The sequence below is a fragment of the Carcharhinus amblyrhynchos genome, chromosome 18, assembly GCF_965287045.1.
Source record: "Carcharhinus amblyrhynchos chromosome 18, sCarAmb.v2.hapA, whole genome shotgun sequence".
Lineage (NCBI taxonomy): Eukaryota > Metazoa > Chordata > Chondrichthyes > Carcharhiniformes > Carcharhinidae > Carcharhinus > Carcharhinus amblyrhynchos.
In genome coordinates this window covers 52,022,732-52,043,276 of record NC_137341.1, presented here as the reverse complement: position 1 = coordinate 52,043,276, position 20,545 = coordinate 52,022,732, and the positions used below count along the sequence as shown (strand labels likewise).

Below are 20,545 nucleotides of genomic sequence, written 5' to 3'. Positions count from 1 at the left end.
AGACAATTACCTCCTTGAGTCTGATCTTTTTTAATTAGATTGCAACTGATCTGTGACCTAATTCCATATATTCATCTTTGCCCACATCCCTTACTACCTCTGGATGACCATCTATCAATCTCAGTTCAAAATTAAAAAAATGATTTGCATCCAAACTTTCAGCATCTTGTGTGGAGAGTGCTCCCTAGTTTCATTCCTGAAATATCTGGCTTTGGTTTTTAGATTATGTATCCCTTAACCATAGACTCCGTAATCATTGGAAATAATTTATTTTTATCTTGATGTCTTGTAATTCTTAGGGATTGCAATCTTAGATTTTGCAATCTCTCTTATAACTTAATCACTGGAGTCCAGGTATCAATCTGGTAAACCTGCACAGCACTCCCTCCAAAGGTTGTAGATCTTTCCCAAGGTGTCGGCTGCCTTGCGGTACTCCAGGTATGGTTTAAACCAAGGACTTCTGCCTTCGGTAATCTCGTCCTCTAGATATAAAGAACTGTGTTCCATTAGCCTTTTTGATTATTTTCTGTACCAGTTCATGATGTCTATAAATCCCATGACTCTTTGGACCTTCACTGTTTCTATTTTTTCACCATTTAGATAGCACCTTGTTCTATCCTTTTTAGGTCCAAAGTGATCTTGTATTTGCCTGTATTGAAATTTATTTGCCATAATTTTGCCTGCTCAATCAATATCACTTTGTAACCTTGTGTTTCAATTTCCACTGCTTACAATTTTGCTAACCTTTATATCATCAAGTGTGAATATGTAGCCTTTTATTGCATCATCTAAATTGTTAACGATAAATAGTTGAGATCCAAACACCGATATCCATTGGATGTCATGTGTAACATCTTCCCAATTGGAGTAGCTGCCCAAAGTCCTGACTCCCTGTCTCCTTCCATTCAACCAATTTCCTATCCAGTCAATGACCTATGTTTCATTTGGAAGGTAATGATTTATCTTTGATTTCATGGACATTTAACTTGAGGGACATGGCAAATGCACATAGATAACACCCATAGGCACTTACCCTGACAATTATTTCAGGCAGCTTTTATAAAATCCAATCCACTTCATCAGGCATGACCTCTCCTCCACAAATCCATCTGGCTTTTGCTGGTTGAAAATTTTCAAGATACTCACCCACCTTTTCCTAATTTCCACATTTCCCTGGTCTCCTTACTAATTAATGGAGTGGCGTGTGAAATTTTGCAATATACAGGAGTGATTCCTGAATTGAGGGAACTTGGAATGTGACAGCAAGGTCACCTGCAATATTTTCATGTACTTTCCTTCAAACCTTGGAATGGACTTATTTTATACACAGAGAGTGGTGGATGCCTGGAACTTGTTGCCAGGGAAGGTAGTGGAAATGGATATGGTAGTGACTTTTTAAGGGGCGTCTTGACAAGTACATACATGAGATGGGAGTAGAGGGATATGGTTCCCGGATAGGTAAGGGGTTTTAGTTAAGTCGGGCAGCATGGTCAGTGCTGACTTGGAGGGCTGAAGCGCCCGTAATTTTCTTTGTATTTTGGAAGCAGTCTGAACTTGGGGATTTGTCATCCTTCGGTGCCATTATTGTTGTCTTGTTTATGTTAATCTTGGTGCGTCCCCTTCTTTGATGTAGTATTAGTTTCCTTGGAATGTCTGCTATTCTCTTTCTCCATGATAAATGCTGATGCAACGTAATCAAACAATATGCCTGCCATTCCCTTATTTGCATCACCAATATCTCCTTTATCAGTTTTCAAAGATCCCATATTGCTCCTGACTATATCTTTTTCCTGAATTTAATTGTTTAAAAAAAGTTTGATTTTGACATTCCTTGCAAGTTTTTTTTCCTTTTTTTGTAGCTCTTATTTATTTTGTTACCCCTGCTGTCCTTTGTACTTTTCCCGTTTTGCAGGCTCTGTGCTATTATTTGCATTTTTGTACGCTTTTTCTCCTGTTTAACACCATGAGATAAAATATTTTAGTAGTTGTGATACTGGGTTAGCAAACTAGAGGTTCAATTCAATTACCACATGACAAATTGTATAACTTGTGGGCTACTCACTTGCTGGATTGTTATAAAAATCCGTAGTTCCCAAATGTCCTTTAGAAAAGGAACCCTATTCTATAGTCTGCCTGAAGATAATGACAGTAAGAAGTCTCACAACACCAGGTTAAAATCCAACAGGTTTATTTTGTTTCGGAGCGCTTGCTGCCCCTTCGTCAGGTGAGTGGGAGCTCTGTTCACAAACAGGGCATGTGCAGACACAAACTCAATTTACAAAATAATGATTTGAATGTGAGTCTTTACAGGTACAGAGTCTTTAAAGGTACAGACAATGTGAGTGGAGAGACCATTAAGCACAGGTTAAAGAGGTGTGTATTGTCTCCAGCCAGGACAGTTTGAGATTTTGCAAGTCCAGGCAAGTCGTGGGGGTTGCGGATAGTGTGACATGAACCCAAGATCCCGGTTGAGGCCATCCTCATGTGTGCAGAACTTGGCTATCAGTCTCTGCTCAGCGACTCTGCACTGTCATGTGTTGTGAAGGCAGCCTTGAAGAACGTTTACCTGAAGATCAGAGGCCCAATGCCTGTGACCGCTGAAGTGTTCCCCAACAGGAAGAGAACAGTGTGGCCTGGTGATTGTTGAGTGGTGTACATTCATCCGTTGTCGTAGTGTCTGCATGGTCTCCCCAATGTACCGTGCCTCAGGACATCCTTTCCTGCAGCGTATTAGGTAGACAACGTTGGCTGAGTTGCAAGTGTAGGTACCGTGTAGCTGGTGGATGGTGTTCTCAGATGACGGCATCCGTGTCAATGATCCTGCACGTCTTGCAGAGGTTGCTGTGGTGGGTTGTGTGGTGTTGCCGTCACTATTCTCCTGAAGGTTGGGTACTTTGCTGCAGACAATGGTCTGTTTGAGGTTTTGCAGTTGTTTGCAGGCAAGAAGTGGGGATGTGGGGTGGCCTTGGTGAGATGTACATCTTCATCTCTCCACTCTCCACTCACATTGTCTATATCTTTAAGACTTGATTGCCTGTAAAGACTCGCATTTCAACTATTGTTTTGTAAACTGAGTTTGTGTCTTTATATGCCCTGTTTGTGAACAGAACTCCCACTCACCTGATGAAGGGGCAGTGCTCCGAAAACTAGTGGCTTACGCTACCAAATAAACCTGTTGGACTTTAACCTGGTGTTGTGAAACTTCTTACTATCTATCCAAGAAAGCCAGATACAATCTAAGAAGATCCACCAAAGGTGCCAAAAGACAATACCGGACGAAGCTAGAGTCCCAGGTTAGCCACATGACCCCTGCCGACTATGGCAAGGTTTGCAAGACATAACCGGCTACATTATGAAGTCGTGTAAAATCGCCGGCTCTACCACACACTCCTCCCTGATGAGCTCAGTGCATTCTATGTCCCTTTTGAGCAAGAGGCCAGTGAGAGTACGCCCTCCAACTTGAAAACCCTGGATGAACCCATATCTGGGGTCACCACTGCAGATGTCAGAGCAGCTTTCTTGAAAGTCAATCCACAGAAAGCTATTGGCCCGGAAGGAGTACCCAGATGTGCATTCAGATCCTATGCGGATCAGCCGGCGGAGGTATTCACGGACATCTTCAACCTCTCTTCACAACAATCTGAGGTCCCTATGTACTTCAAGAAGAATTGGGCAATTTTCCACATTGCTGGGTAGATGCCATTGTTATACCTGTACTGGAACAGCTTGGCTAGGGAGCACAGGAGGTTCTGGAGCACAAGTTTTCAGTACTCGGTGCAATATTGTAATGGCCCAGTGCCTTTAACCATTTCTTGATATCGTGTAGAGTGAATCGAATAGGCTGAAGATTGGCCACTGTGATGCTGGGGACCTCTAGAGGAGGCCAAAATAGTTCATCCACTTGGCACTTTTGGATGAAAATTATTGCAAATGCTTCAGGTTTATCTTTTGTATTGATCTTCTGGATCCCCCATCATTGAGGAAGGGATATGTTTGTGGAGCCCCCTCCTCCGGTGAGTTGTTAAATTGTCCACCACCATTCATGACTGGATGTGGTAGAACTGCGGAGCTTAGATCTGATCTGTGTTTTTTTTGTGGAATCACATAGCTCTGTCTGTGACTTGCTGCTTATGCTGTTTCCTGTGTTGTAGTTTCAGCCGCTGGGCACATCATTTTTAGGTATGCCTGGTGCTGCTCCTGGCATGCCCTGCTATAATTGAACCTGGGTTGAGCCCTGGCTTGGTGGTAGCGATAGAGAGGGAAATATGCTGCGCCATGAGATTTCAGATTGTGGTTGAGCTAAGTTCTGCTTTTGTTGATAGCTCACAGTGCCTCATGGATGTGCAGTCATGAGTTGCTAGATTTGTTCAAAGTCTCTCTCTTCTGTTAAGCTCAGTGGCAGTGCCACACAACGTGATGGAGCTTTCCTCAATATGAAGTTGGAACTCTAACACCACAAGAACTGTGCCAAGGTCACTCATGCTGATGCTGTCACAGACAGATGCATCTGCTGATTTTTACACAGCAAGATCCCACAAGCACTAATGCCATACTGATTAGGATAATATGTTTTGGTGATGTGAGCAACCACTGATTGACATCTCAATGCTTTAAAATAATAGCAAGAGCCTGTTCTGCAGACAGATTCCACTGAAAGACATCAGCCAGCTGCAAGACATCTAAAGGAGCCAAGGTAACAAACAGTAACACTTGCAAAGGGGGAGATTCCTAACACAGAGGAGTACTTTTTTGAACCTGCTCTAACTTCAAGTTCACTTGAGCATCAACCTCCTGGAAATTCAGCCATAAGTACCCTTTCAGCTTACCAAGAATTCTTTTGCCTTGTATGATTCACTTAACTTCAATTAAAGCATCAGCATTATCTAAGAAACTGCAAGGATGGGATGAAAGGGGCTCACATTATCCTAAATGGTAATCATAGTGCAGAAAGAGGCCACCCAGATCCTTTCCTCGTAGCTCCACATATTTACCCTACTAGTCTCCCTGGCACGAAGAGGCAATTGAGCATGGCCAATCCACCTAACCCGCACATCTTTGGAGTAATGGTATTGTTTCTTCCCTTCATCTTTATCTTATCTTTGTGTGAGTAATTTTGTGGGTGAGTCGTATGAGTGAGATGTTGTGCTTTAAACCCCCAAAGCAAGTAAGTAAGTAACCTTATTTAAAAATTCACAAAGCTAGTTGGCATTATTAAAATAGCGAATGTTACCCTTGTGGGTAAAAGAACACACACCTCTTACATGAAGCATGCTGATCATGGGCAGTAAAAGGAAACACAGATTCTCTTTGAGAGTTGAAGTTGTTCGAAGGCATCACATAGCTGAAGATTGTGCTCAGTCATTCTTAATTCAGCAGTATGTTATGTTCAGTATGAGGCGGCACTTCCAGGAAACTAAGGTGGGGTTAATGTGGGCAGTGCATTCATGTGATTCTGGGGTTATTGTCTGTATGATTACACGAATGAAAAACTTAGTCAACGTTTATGTATTGAGTTGGAATGGATTTGTGCCACAGGCACATGCACACGATATGAGTATTTTCCAGAACCAAGAATTGGAAGAACATAGGGTTTGTCCTGTGAACATTCTCATAGAAGTGAGAATTTGTATTTGGCTCACTGGGATGTTCTGTACGCAATATTGAAAGCTAAAATATAAAGTGAAAAGTTTAATAACGTTAATCATTAGCATGAACATAGTATTTCAGATCTTAAATGTTTATGTTACATGTGTCTGTGATAAATACGTTAATAGAACCAATAATTAGGCCCAAGAATAAATTCACTTTATATTAAAAAAACATGCATTATTAAACATAATTCTTTCCATATGTGCTTTGAGATGCACTAGAAGAAATGTGTTTTTTAAAAAATAACTTTCTCGTGCAGTAAATGCTGAAAGCCTTCTGAATAACACAGCATCCTGTCAAAATATCAGACTTTCTCATTCGTTTCTCATTTCTGATGTGAGACTGTACAAAGTGTTGCGAGCCCCTTCAAGACTGATAACTTTTAAAAAGAAATTTGAACTTGCAGCTTTAAGAAGCATAGAAAATTAGGCCTCTCGAGCTTAATCTAACCATTCAATATGATTACTGAATGATCCTGTATCTCAGTGCCATTTTCCCTCTCTCTCTCCATACCACTTGATGGTTTAATGTCTAGAAATATATCTGTTTCCTCAGATATTTTCAGTGACTTGCCCTTCACAGCCTTCAGTGGCAGAGAATTCCACCCACTGAGTAAAGAAATTTCTCCCCTCACCATTTAGATAGGTGCTGGTAGTGAATCGCCACCTTTAACCACTACATTCCATGTGGTGCAGCCACACTACAGTGCTGTTAAGAAGGGAGTTGTGCTGTAAGCTGTCCATTTACTTGTAACATGAAAGGGAGTTGGGATCAAATACAGCTAAATAGCATTCCTACCTGGATGCAAGGTTACCGTGTCCCACATTGTGTGGGAAGGGGGCAGAGAAAGCTGTTTTTTTTGTGATTACCTACGAATCGATGAATTTCACAGACAGCATAAGTTCTGTAAAAGATTGCTTGACTTTACAGGCCATGACAGCCAGATACCGAAGGAAGATGATCAAAGAGAAACATCTTGTAGCCATCTGAGAGTTCCTGATCAACACTTGCATGGCCAAGATGTAGGAAAATCATTGGAACAGGCTGGTGGTGGATTTAAGGAACTCACTGAAAACTGAGCTCAAGAAGGTCACTAGAGAAGGTCACTCCAAGTTGCTACTGTGGAAACTGGAGCAACTGTGGACTATTTGTCAGAAGGATTAGAAATCTGTGGAAAGTGTGATGGATGCTAAGTTTGCAAGAGCAATGTCAATTTCTGTTGTCAAAGTATAAGTTGCCTACTTAAAAGAAACTTTTAGTTAATAGTGATTTTTAGTAATTTATTGCAATAAAGAATTTTAAAATATGAAACCTTTGTTGTTTCATTCATTCAGCTAATGTTATATTTCTAAGTTTTCTGATGACACAAAATGAGGTGGGAATGTGAATGGTGAGGAGGATGCGTGGAGGCTTCATGGCAGTTTAGACAAGTTGAGTGAGTGGGAAAATACATGGCAGATGCAGTATAATGTGGATATGTGTGAAGTTGAGGTACAGCAAAAAATTAGGAAAGCTAATGGAATGTTATCATTAATTGCAAGGGAAATTGAATGTAAAAGTGGAGAAGTTATGCTTCGGTTATACAGGACACAAGTGAACCTGCGTTTAGAGTAGCGTTTGGTATTGGTCACAAATTATTTAAGGAAGGATGTAAATGCTTTGGAAGCAGTTCAGAGATGTTTTACCGCACTAATACCTGAAATAGATGGATTATGAGGAAAGGGTGGACAAACTAGGCTAGTATCTCTAGAGCTTAGAAGAGTGAGAGGCAACTTGATAGAAACATACAAGATCCTCAGGGACCTTGACAGGGTGGTTGTGGAAAGGATGTTTCTTCTCGGAGAGTCTAAAACTAGGGGTTACTGTTTAGCAATAGGGAGGGGGGTGGATGGGTGCCAAGTTCAAATTGAAGTGAGGTGAATTTATTTCACTGAGTCTTTGGAACTCTCTTACTGAAAATGTGGTAGAAGCAGAGCCTTGAATAATTCTAAGGCAGAGGTGGATAGATTCTTGGTAAGCAAATGGGTGATAGGTTATCGGGAACAGATGGAATATAGATTTGAGGTTGCTGTCAGACAAATCATGATCTCACTAAATGGCGGAACAGACTTGAGGGGCTGAAGGGCCTCCTCCTTGTTCATTTGTTCACCTTCTCAAGTGCAATTAGGGATTGGCAAGAAATGCTGGCCTAACCAACAATGTCCAAATTCCGTGAAAGAATAAACAAAATTACAACAGGATACCAACAGCACCTTCCTGGGACTTTGGGAGACTCAAAGTAAATGCATGGTGAACTCAGATCCTGTGGACATTGTCTAAGTGTAAATACCTTGCACCTTCTGCTCATTATAACAGTTTGAACCTTGTTTTGTTCTACAACAATCAAACCACCTATGTTTACTATTAGGCAAACTGCAGAAGAGATCACAAATTTCTCTCCTCACATACCCTAAATTTTAAAGCTATTGCCCAAAAATATAGTAATCTTGTGTACCTCATCACTGGAACAAAGGTTGGGTTAACACTTAGATTTTGTGTACCATAATTGGAATATGAAAGCAGTAAATTCTTGTGCTGTCTGGTTTGCAAATGATTGAAACACCTTTATGATTGTGTGTGTCTAGATTCTCTGAAGCTTCGCTAATATGTTACTGATTTGTGAATTAGAGAGTTGCAGGCTCATTGCTTCCTGTTTTTTTTTTGCACACGATTGTGCTTCAAGTTGCAGCATGGAAATTCTTCAGTTTCTTTTATTTCTTGGAAAATGTTTATGCGGTCCCCTGTGTTCAAAAGAAATTGTTCATTCACAATTTAAGTGAAGGGGATTATTTGAAGCAATTAGGGATGGGCAACAAATGCTCACCCCAATAGCAATGCTCTGTTCCCAAAAAGTAATGTTAAAAAATGAACATCCATTATCTTGATAAGCAAAAAAACAAATTTGACAAACTTGTATTGCACTGCTGTTAACTGGAGCAGACTCTCCATTGTTTGGAGTCATACCTAATGCGAGGGAAGATGGCTGTGGTTGTTGCAGGCCAGTCATCTCAGCCCCAGATATCACTACAGGAGTTTTTCAACGTAGTGTCCTAGGTCCCAACCATCTTCATTTGCTCCATCAGTGACATTTCCTCCAACAAAGCCAGAGGTGGGGATGTTTGCTGATGACAATATTCAGTACAATTTGCAATTCTTCCAATGCTGAAGCAGTTTTTGCCTACATGTGGTGAGACCTGGACAACATTAAGTTTGGGCTAATAGGCAGCAGTTAACATTTGCACCACACAACTGTCAGGCAATGACCATCTTAAGCAAGAGAGAATCTAATCAACTCCCCTTGACACTCAAAAGCTTCACCATTGCTGAGTTCCCACCACCAGGTGATTATTACCATTAATCTGAAACTTAAGTGGACCAGTGATATAAATGCTGTGGCTACTAAAACAAGTCTGAGGTTGGATATTGTGCAGCAGGTAACATACCTCCTAACGCCCCAAAGCCAGCCCATCTTCTACAAGGCACAAGTCAGCAGTATGATGGAATATTCTCCACTTGCTTGGACGAGGGCAGCGTCAACAACATAAGATAGACACTGTCCAAAGCAACTGCTCGATTGGTGGCACCCCAGCCACCAATGTAAACATTCACCGTGCCTGCCAAGTGTTACCATCTATAGGACACATTGCGACAACTCAGCAAGGCATCTTTAACAACATCACACAAGCCTGTGACCTCTACCACCTGGAAGAACCAGAGTTACAGTGGGAACACCATATTTGAAAGTTCCTCTCCAAATTACAGTCAATCCTGGCTTGAATTTACATCACTGACTCTTTATTGTCAATAGATCAACATCCTAAAACTTCCTCCCTAAAAGCAATCTGAGTGTTCCTAAACTACATGGATTGCAGTGGCTTAAGAAAGCAGCTCACCATACTTTCTCAAGGATGTAGTTAATTGGAATCCATATGTGGCAAATTGCATTTTTTTATTATTAAAGGGTAGCGGACATTATTGTTGAGTCAGTGATCTTGATTAAGCTTTTTGCCTGGCGTTTGTATGTCTACTTCAACCTTTTTGTGTGTCGTTGGTGCAATGGTAAGCTAAAAAGCTGAGTTTTGCTTCATTGCTTATTTATTGGTTTCTATTGGCTATTTGCTAAAACCATCAGCAGAGAAAGCATACTCAACCAATAATTCATCATGGAAAAAGGCAGCATCCAACTGCTTTCTGGATGGAGAGTGGCAGTGGTTTTGTATTACAACATTGTCAGCAATTCCTCTGATGACGTTAAGTACTGCTTTCAGCTGCTGGACAAAAGCCTCGATGTTGCGCTAAGATGTGCTTTGCCTGGTAATTTCATGCTGGAATTCCAAACACTGGTGAAAAATAATGACTGCACAGTTTCACCTGGATAAGTGGCAGCTGTTTGTTGAATAAATATACCTGTATAGCGTGGAAAGCTTTTCTACCAAAATTAGCACGTGATTTAGTATTGCCATAACTATTCAGCAATTTCAATTGGACTGCTCAGTGTTCGCCATCATTGTTTCTCAGAGTGTTTGACTTTGGACTGGCAGCATTTGGCATTTAATAGATATGAAGATTGGTCATTTGTTCTCCATTTTGTGATCGTCAAAAGTGAGTGCAATTTGCTGCTCGCTCCATAACTTTAATTTTAAATGTATTGCTTGTTTGGCAGTAAATTCTTTGAGTGGCTGCTTGCACTGTGCACATTCAGAGTAAGGAAGTTTAAACCAAAAAGGGAACTGAGAAAAGTCAGGAAGCATGTTTTTTGGTTGGAGGATAGAAATATCATGTTTGCAACTAGTTTTATATTTGTACTTTTAAGTATAATGCAGTGAATTAAATGTGGTGGTGAGTAGCTGGGTGTGACCATTTGTTTAGTCATAAGCAATCTGTAGTTAACAAATGAAAGGAAGTCGGAGGTTAGTGCACTATGTGACTAGAAACTCTTCCAGTTTACCTCATTTCTCTAATTGAAGATTTTGCACCTGACATGTGTTTGTCATTTTGCATCTGAAACTAACCCACTTCAGCATTTGTTTTGATGTGGTAGGCATAAATTAGTGATTTGCTGAAATGAGATCATGCTCAAGTACAAATGAAGAACTTCGGGCAGCACCGTGGTTAACACTGCTGCATCGCAGCACCAGAGACCTGGGCTCAATTCTTGCCTCGGGTATTTATCTGTGTGGTGTTTACACATTCTCTCCATGTATGCGTGGGTTTCAAATTATCCCTAAGTTAGTCTTCCCTCAATCTTCCCCAATAGGCATAGACAAAGGTCATAGGTAGAGAAGGGCACTCATAATGTTAAAATGGCAGTGCGGGCTTGTTGGGCCGAAGGGCCTGTTTCACGTGCTGTGTTGTTCTTTGTTCCTCCGCGTGCTCCAGTTTCCTCCCACACTCCAAAGATGTGCAGGTTAGGTTGATCAGCCATGTTAAATTGCCCCTTAGTGGCAGGGTAAATATGTGGGGTTACGGGAATAGGGCCTTTGGATGGGATTGTTCTGAGTATGCTTGATAGGCCAAATGGCCTCCTTCTGCACTGTAGGGATTCTATGAACTTAAATTAAGAGATTGCATTTCATCACCTCAGAACATCCAAAAGAGCCTCACGTTTAATGAAGTACCTTTTTTTATCTGTAATCACTGTTCTATTATTGTATTATTGATCAATTAAACTAAATGTCAACAAAGAAATGCAGATTCATTCAGTGAATAACACAAATGAGCATTTATTGCCCATCCCTAATTGTCCCTGAGAAGGTCATGGTGAGCTGCCCCCCTGAACATCTGCAGCCCATGTTGCAAAGGTACACTCACAGTACGGTTAGGAAGACCCAATGACAGTGAAATCAGGGCGATATACTTCTGAGTCAGTATCATGACTGGTTTGTAGGGGAACTTCCAGGTGGTAGTGTTCCAGTGCATCTGTTGCCCTTGCCCTTTTAGATGGTGGTGTTTATGGGTTTGGAAGATACTATATAAGCAGGCTTGGTGAGTTCCTATATTTTGTAAGTAGCACACACTGCTGCCACTGTGCTCAGTGGCGAAGGGAGCAAATGTGGATGTGATGCCAAACAAACAGGCCACTTTGTCCTGGACGCTGTCAAGCTTGAGTGTTGTTGAGCTGTAGCCATCCAGGCAAGAGAAGAGTATTCCATCACACTCCTGACTTGCATCTTGTAGAGGGTGGACAGGCCTTGGAGAGTCAGGAAGCAGGTTACTCTCTGCAGGATTCCTAACCTCTGACCTGCTTTTGTAGCCACAGTATATGTACATATGTTCACCTTCTGGTCAATGTTGATAATGGTGTTCACAGGGATGGTAATGCCACTGAATATCAAAGGGTGATGGTTCTATTCTCTCTTTTTGGACTTGGTCATTGCCTGACATTTGTTTGCCATTGTAAGCACCCAAATTTATATTTTGGGTTACAAATTACAGTAAGCATTGTCACGGGAGATCTAATTTTGTGTGAATTGTGTGCGAGATGTGAATGTTGAGTGTAGAACAGTTTAATTTTTTTATTCATTTGGGGGATGTGGGCATCAATGGCTGAGCCAGCGTTTATTGACCATCCTAATTGCCCATGAACTGAGTGGTTTGCTAAGCCACGTCAGGGAGCATTTAAGAGTCAACCACGTTGCTGTGGGTCTGGAGTTATGTGGGTCAGACTAGGTAAGATTTCCTAAAGGACATTAGTGAACCAGATGGCATTTTCTGACAATCAGCAATGGTTTTATGGTCAGCAATTAGTCTTTTATCTCCAGATATCTTTTAATTGAATTCAAAATTTCTTCATCTGCTGTGATAGGATCCCCAGAGCTTTGTTCTGGGTTTCTGCATTACCAGACCAGTTACAAGACCACTATACCATCTCCTCTCCCAAAAATGTTTGTTAATTGTGCAAAAATGCTTTGGGATATTCTGAGGCTGTTAAGTTGCATTTTCATAAGCATCTTTTCTTTTTAATACTTTGTACATTACATCATATGCTTGGTGGAACAGTGGTTGGCACTGCTTTCTCACAGCAGCAGGGACATGGGTTCAGTTCTGGCCTCGGGTGACTGTGTGGAGTTTATACGTTCTATATGGGTTTCCTCCAGGTGCCCGGTTTCCCCCACAGTTCACAGATGTGTGGGTTAGGTTGATTGTCTGTGCTAAATTGCCCTTAGTGTCAGGGGGACAAGCAAGGATAAGTATGTGGGGTTGGGGGATAGGACCTAGGTGGGACTGTGGCTGATGCAGGCTCGATGAGTCAAGTGGCCTCCTTCTGCACTGAAGGGATTTTATCATCTTTTTCATTCACAGCATTTTCCTCCAATAAAGCATTTCAGGGGAGTAATCCATAAAATGTTTCTCTTCCTAAATTTTTAAACATACATAATGAACAGTTATCGCATTAGAAAATCCTGTACCAGTAATACAGTAAAATTCTGATGAGTCGAATCAAAGGGATCCACCTGCACATTCATGTTAAGTGGAGCTGCATGATGTCCTAGAAGACCCCATTCCCTTATGAATGCATCTGTGTAACCTCATAAGCCTACCAATGTGGTGGATGTAAAAAAAAAAATTCGGCGCATCTGCTACGACTCTCAGCAACCTTTACAGATGCACCACAGGTTTTTTCTGGCTGTATCACAGCTTGGTATGGCTCCTGCTCTGTCCAAGACTGCAAGAAATTACAAAGGGTTGTGAATGTAGCCCAGTCCATTACTCAAACCGGCCTCCCTTCCACTGACTCTGCCCACACTTCCCGCTGCCTCGGAAAAGCAGCCAGCACAATCAAGATGCCATGCACCTCTTCTGACATCTTCCGTTGGGGAAAAGATACAAAAGTCTGAGGTTACGTACCAAGCGACTCAAGAACAGCTTCTTCCTTGCTGCCATCAGATTTTTCAATGGACCTACCTTGTATTAAGTTGACCTTTCTCTAGCTATGACTGTAACACTACATTCTGCATCCTTTCCTTCTCCTGTCTGTACTCTATGAACAGTATGCTTTGTCTGTCTAGCACACAAGAAACAATTTGCGCTGTATCCCAATATGTGTGGCAATAATAAATCAAATCAAAAAACTGGGTCAAATATCAACTGGAAACATAGTAAAGCAGTAAATGTATGAAAAAAATCTTTATTCAATTTGTTCACGCCATACAATGACCTAACCTCAAAGGCCGAAGCCTTGTACTGGAAAATGCCCAGTGCTACATGATTTCATTGTCTGCTGTGGTGTAACTGGTCGGTTAACCATGCTGTGGTTGGCACAGGCAAAAAAAAGGTATGCAAATTCAGCTAAACTGGAGTTACCAATGCAAATTTTCAGTTTATGGGCATTGTTCTATGGGATTTGTTATTCTGCAGGTTAAAATCATTAATGACTTCAATATTACTGGTGTCATCCAAATGTGACTTGTTGCAGTTTCACTGTAGATATCTCCATGGAGTTGTCGAAAACAGAAAACATTTGTATCAGCTGCATAAAACGTCAGTGTGAACTTGGCTTGTCGTAAAGTTCCTGATATGGTGGTTTGCTGTTCCCTTTTACGGCGTCTTTTTGACAGACCTGTGTCTCTTGATTTATTTTGCCTACTTGATTGTAATCATCCTATTACAATGTGATAGGGTGAAGTGTACTTCCAAAATTTGAACAGGATGAAGGAAATCTAAATTTGTATCGCTTAAATTCAAATGGAACAGTCAGTCAAGCTCATCTTAAAATCCAGTAATATAGGGGTTAATGATATTGTTTGTTCTCTCTTATCTACTGTAGACATAGCATACTGGGATATTTCTGTATCAAAGCTAGCTTTATTATTTGTTCTTAATGAGCCTGTTTATAATCCTGCATTGTATTAGTCACAGAGGGGGCACATTGGTTAGTACTGCTGCTTCACAGAGCCAGGAACCTAGGTTCAATTCTGGCCTTGGGTGACTGTCTATGTAGAGTTTGCATGCTTTCCCATGTCTGTGTGGGTTTCCTCCCACTGTCCAAAGGTGTGCAGGTTAGGTGAATTGGCCATGCTAAATTGCCCCTGAGTAGGTTTGGGGGGTTAGCGAGATAAATACATGGGGTAATGGGGATAAGGCCTGGGTGAAATATTCTGTTGAAGTGTTGGTGTAGATTTGATGGTCTGAATGGCTACCTCACCAGCACACCTCTGGGACTATGGCAGGAAATCCACGCAGACATGGGGAGAACGTACAGATTCCAAGCAGACCGTGACCCAAGCTGGGAATTGAACTCGGGGGTCCCTGGTGTTGTGAGTGCTAACCACTGTGTTACTGTGTTGTCCTTGATACTCGTTACTACAGAATATAGTCTTACAAAGTACAAACCAAAGAAAGCAATAAAAGTAGTAAATACTGACTCAATCTGAGCCATGACTCCCCAGTCAGTTCTCCTTCTCGTACCCTCTACTGCTGCAGCAAGGAAAGACCATTCTGAAGATTTAAAAAGTTAGAAAGCATAAATAAAGCTCTGCACCGAATTCCCAGAGTTTCAAATTCCCAATATCCACACTCACTCTGACAGTGTCTCAGTCAGGATGAGGTTTCTCCTACTGCTTGTGTGTAAAGTTCACTGATAAATGTGTTATTTAATTCAAGTTGCTGAAGTGCGTGACTCATATCCAGTTTTATGTGTGAGATTTTCCACTTTGGAAGGATTAAGGGTAAAATGGACTATTATTTGAATGGTGAAAAATTACAACATGCTACTGTGCAGAGGGACCTGGGGGTCCTTGTGCATGAATCGCAAAAACTCAGTCTGCAGGTGCAGCAGGTGATCAAGAAGGCAAATGGAATGATGGCCTTTATCGCGAGGGGGATGGAATATAAAAGCAGGGAGGTCTTGCTGCAGTTGTACAAGGTATTGGTGAGGCTGCAACTAGAGTCCTGTGTGCAATTTTGGTCCCCTTGATACCGGAGATGAGGGGGTTAGCTTATGAGGAGAGATTGAGTAGATTTGGCCTGTACTTGTTAGAGTTTAGAAGGCTGAGGGGTGATCTTATAGAGACATATAAGATAATGAAGGGGCTAGATAGGGTAGAGGTAGAGAGATTCTTCCCGCTTGGAAAGGATAACAAGGCTAGAGCGCACAGCCTCAAAATAAAGGGGGGAGCAGTTTAGAACAGAGTTGAGGAGGTTCTTCATTCAAAGGGTGGTGAATATCTGGAATTCTCTGCCCATTGAAGTGGTGGAGGCTACCTCGTTGAATATATTTAAGTCACAGGTAGATAGATTTCTGATAGACAAGTGAATTAAGGGTTATGGGGAGAAAGTGGGAAAGTGGAACTGATTCACTCCATATCAGCCACGATCTTATTGATTGGCGGGGCAGGCTCAAAGGGCTAGATGGCCTACCCCTGCTCCTATTTCTTATGTTCTTATGTTAACCTCCAAGTCTGAGTCCGGTGGTAAATTTCCCACAACAATTGGCGTAGTTGGCAAGGACCTCATTGCTGGTAAGTTTCGATCGATTGGCCACAATCGGAAAGCCAGAGTAGAGATCACTTAATTTGTGGGAGTCAGATGAGGTCAAGAATAAAGTTTAAAAGGAGTTAAAATTAAGGGGCATTTGTAGTGATAAGTATTGATTTTATATGTATAGTGATAAGTAACTGTTACTTGTGCTGACTGACTAGAGGACAAGGAAGTGCCTGTCTCAAATGCGCAGCCTTAGACCAGTTGTTAAGAGGGTAAATCCCCCACGTGAAGGTCAGGACCCTGAAATGGGTGTAGAGGCACCAGGGCATTTAGGATTGTGAAGCACAAGTGACAAAGGTCGGTTAACATCAAACTCTGTCGTAGGACTGGAGGGTCTCAATAACATTATTGTTACTAGAGAGGCGGTGCTCGACAGACTGGAGGGGCTGATTGTGGACAAGTCCCCAGGACCGGATGGAATGCATCCGAGGGTTCTGAAAGAAATGGCGGAGGTGATAGTGGATGCTTTGGTGGTTATTTTCCAGACGTCGCTGGATTCCGGGGTAGTGCTGGAAGATTGGAAAGCGGCTAATGTTGCGCCGTTGTTTAAGAAGGGTGGCAGGCAAAAGGCAGGGAATTATAGGCCGGTTAGTTTAACGTCTGTTGTAGGTAAAATGTTAGAATCCGTCATCAAGGAGGAAATAGCGAGGCATCTTGAGGGGAATTGCTTGATAGAGCAGACGCAGCACGGTTTCGTTAAGGGGAAGTCGTGTCTGACAAATCTAGCGGAGTTCTATGAGGATGTGTCTAGGGCGGTGGATAGAGGAGAGCCGGTGGATGTGGTCTTTCTTGATTTTCAGAAGGCATTTGACAGGGTACCTCACAAGAGGTTATTGCAGAAGGTAAGGGGGCATGGAGTTGGGGGTAGGGTGTTAGCGTGGATAGAGGATTGGTTGTCAAATAGGAGGCAGAGAGTGGGGGTTAATGGGTGCTATTCGGATTGGTGGTTGGTGACTAGTGGAGTGCCCCAGGGGTCGGTGCTGGGGCCTCAGCTATTTACCATTTATATAGATGATCTGGAGGAGGGAACCGAGTGTATGGTGTCGAAATTTGCTGAGGACACCAAGATTGGTGGAACGGCAAATTGCGCGGAGGGTGTGGAGAGTCTGCAGAAGGATCTAGATAGGCTGGGCGAATGGGCCAGGAACTGGCAAATGAAATTTAATGTTGGCAAGTGCGAGGTGGTCCACTTTGGTAGGAATAATGGTAGGAAGGACTATTACTTACGTGGCGAAAAACTGCAGCAGGCGACGGTGCAGAGGGACCTCGGGGTCCTTGTGCATGAGTCGCAAAAACCCAGCCTGCAGGTGCAGCAGGTGGTCAGGAAGGCGAATGGGATGCTGGCCTTCATAGCGAGGGGGATTGAATATAAAAGTAGGGAGGTCTTGCTGCGGCTGTATAGGGCATTGGTGAGGCCGCAGCTGGAGTACTGTGTGCAGTTTTGGTCACCGTACTTACGCAAGGATATTTTGGCCTTGGAGGGAGTGCAGAGGAGGTTTACTAGGCTGATACCGGAGTTGAGGGGGTTGAGCTATGAGGAGAGGCTGAATAAACTCGGCTTGTACTCGTTAGAGTTTAGAAGAATGAGGGGAGATCTCATTGAGACGTATAAGATGATGAATGGGATGGATAGGATAGAGGTGGAGAGACTCTTCCCGCTCAGAAAGGACTGTCGGACTAGGGGGCACAGCCTCAAGATAAAGGGGGGGCGGTTTAGAATGGAGTTGAGGAGGAACTTCTTCACTCGAAGGGTGGTGAATCTCTGGAATTCTCTGCCCGTTGAAGTGGTGGAGGCTACCTCGCGAAATATTTTTAAGACGCGGGTTGATGGGTTTTTGATAAGAGAGGGGATTAAGGGTTATGGGGAGAGGGTGGGAAAGTGGAACTGAGCCACGACAGATCAGCCATGATCTTATTGAATGGCGGGGCAGGCTCGAAGGGCTAGATGGCCTACTCCTGCTCCTATTTCTTATGTTCTTGTGTTGAATGGGCTAGTGGCATATCTGGAGGCGGAGAGGAGAAATCTTAGTTTTTGTATATCAGTGTGTTTGTGTAGTCTGGTTGTTTGTCGAATGTAGGTGGTTGTTGCATTAGAGTGAGACAGGAGTTGTTGAGGCCTGTTTGTCCCTGTGGAATGAATGTTGGAAGCTTCCATGTGTGTCTGTGTGTGTTTAACAAAGTGGTTGCGTGGATGTTTTATTGTTTGCTTTAATGTTTTAATGTTCTTCCCCTAATTGTGATTTTACAACTGCGGGTTTGATACAGGGTTTAAATAAAAATTGGAAAGTAAATTGAAATTTAAGAACAATAGGACCACTCACTGTTCCATTCCCTCAGGAGCATATCCGGAGAATAGTAACCTGGGCTATCAGCAAAGAATTCTGCGCTGATTGGGAAACCCCGGGCACAGTGGGACCCTCACTGGAATGCAGGTTCCGTGGAGCCCTAACTGTGGGGGGAGCAGCAGGAGTAATTCATGCAAAAAATAGGAATCAAATTGTTTGTGGACTAACAGTCCTGAGAAAGAGCACTTCACAAGTACTGGAGGCTGTCAACCAAGAAATGGCTGAATTGAGATTATATGCACAGCAGACATGGTACACTGTGGACTACCAGTTAGCACAACAAGGCGGAGTGTGTACGATCATAGGAAACAAACGCATAACCCATGTCACAGACGAATCCTATAACATTACCCAAGTCATTAATAACATCAGAGAACAACTTGATAACTCCAGACAGGGACCCAAGAAAGGAAGTAGCTGGCTGGAGCGGCTAGTAATGGGGATCCTATTTACTGCATGGACTGGTTGTACTCATTTCAGTTGTAATTGTCCGTTGCATAATTGTTAGATGCCTTAATGTTGTTCTAAAGAAATGGCGACATGAATTGTGCCAGGAGCCAGTGTAACCATCGAGGAAGAATACATGGTGGGAACCCCTGAAGGTGCCAGAAGATGCAAAGAAGGAAAGAAGAAGATCGACATCTACATGTGAAGATGCAGCTGTTGGTCGGAGGGTTATTAAATCATAATCCTGATCAAAAAGAGGGAATGTGGTGGGGGAATCAAAGAAATGGTTACCTGCCACATGAAATGGTTACCTGGGAAGCAACATTAAACAGGCACTGGGTTTTAGCACAGAAAGTTACTTAAAGTTAAAACATGCAGGATCTGAAATGCTGCAGGAAGCTAGTTAGAGCTTGAGGCACTCTAAGATAAGGGCAGACCCAGAACAATATGTCTGATAATGAGGTCAGCCACAGATGGGAACATAAATATGACACCATCAGCCACTGAATGAATAGATCAAAACCAGTCATTGATAGAGGAAATGTACCCATTCTATGAACAATGATATGTTAATGCCCATTTCTGTACCTGTCTGCTTGTAACGGTGTGTTAATGACCGATGTCCATAATCTGCCTACTCAACTTATAACGATGTGTTAAATGGCTAATATCCGTATTACCTATTGTCTAAAAGTTATAAAAATGATCAACTGGTATTGTGTAGCTGAGAAGGTAGCTGTCAAGTACTGATGAGTACCTCTGCTTTCTCACGAAGCTTCGTGTCCGAAATAAAACTGTCTTACTGAACCTCCAAGTTTGGCTCCGGTGGTAAATTTCCCACAACAGTGGAAACCCACGCAGGCACATGCAGACTCTGCACAGACAGTGACCCAAGCCGGGAATTGAACTCGGGTCCCTGGTGCTAACCACTCTGCATCCGTGCTGCCCCTATTTATGCCTTCTAAGTATCTACCTGTTGCAAATGCTCCTTGCATTCAGGAAGAGTGCTATTAACTTTGTTTTTTTAACATCGTTCCATGTTATCTGAATTCTTAATTATTGGTAAAGATATCTTTTTCTTTTCAGACCCTGTGTTTTGGTATTATGTCAAAGAACATCTGAACAAACATGAACTACAGCGATACTACTCTTTAAAGAATATTACAACAGATATAGGACGGGGCAGAGCCTGGCTCCGATCTGCACTCAATGAACATTCACTTGAGCGATATATGCATATGCTTCTTGGTGATGGAAACCTTCTAAGGTAACAATTGGTAGGAAACCTGTTACTTATCGCATAAGTGTATTCTCTGAAGTTTTTATATCCTCCATGCTGTCAGTTGGCTATTAGGGATGACCTTATTTTAAAATGAATCAGTAAATTAAGTTGATTATTACAATGAGCTGAGTTTTTTTTGCACTAAGTCACAAGATTGTCCTTTTCATTCCAAACGTATAATTTAGCATACTTTCTATGCTATTACTTTATTGCAGTAGTGAGGGAGCGCTACATTGTTGGAAGAGCCTCTTGTTAGAGACCAGATTTGAAATTCCAAGGTATATTGTGAAGTTAACCGAGA

General features: G+C 42.3%; 1 protein-coding gene across 1 annotated transcript in view; it reads left to right on the top strand.

Annotated features, from left to right (window-relative positions):
* The window catches only part of snx29 (sorting nexin 29), a 538,494-nt gene that overhangs the window by 44,893 nt on the left and 473,056 nt on the right, over window positions 1-20,545 (top strand). The window contains exon 5 of the mRNA XM_080207008.1: window positions 20,049-20,229. Coding sequence (XP_080063134.1) covers window positions 20,049-20,229 — 181 coding nt within the window. The remainder of the gene's footprint in view (window positions 1-20,048; window positions 20,230-20,545) is intronic.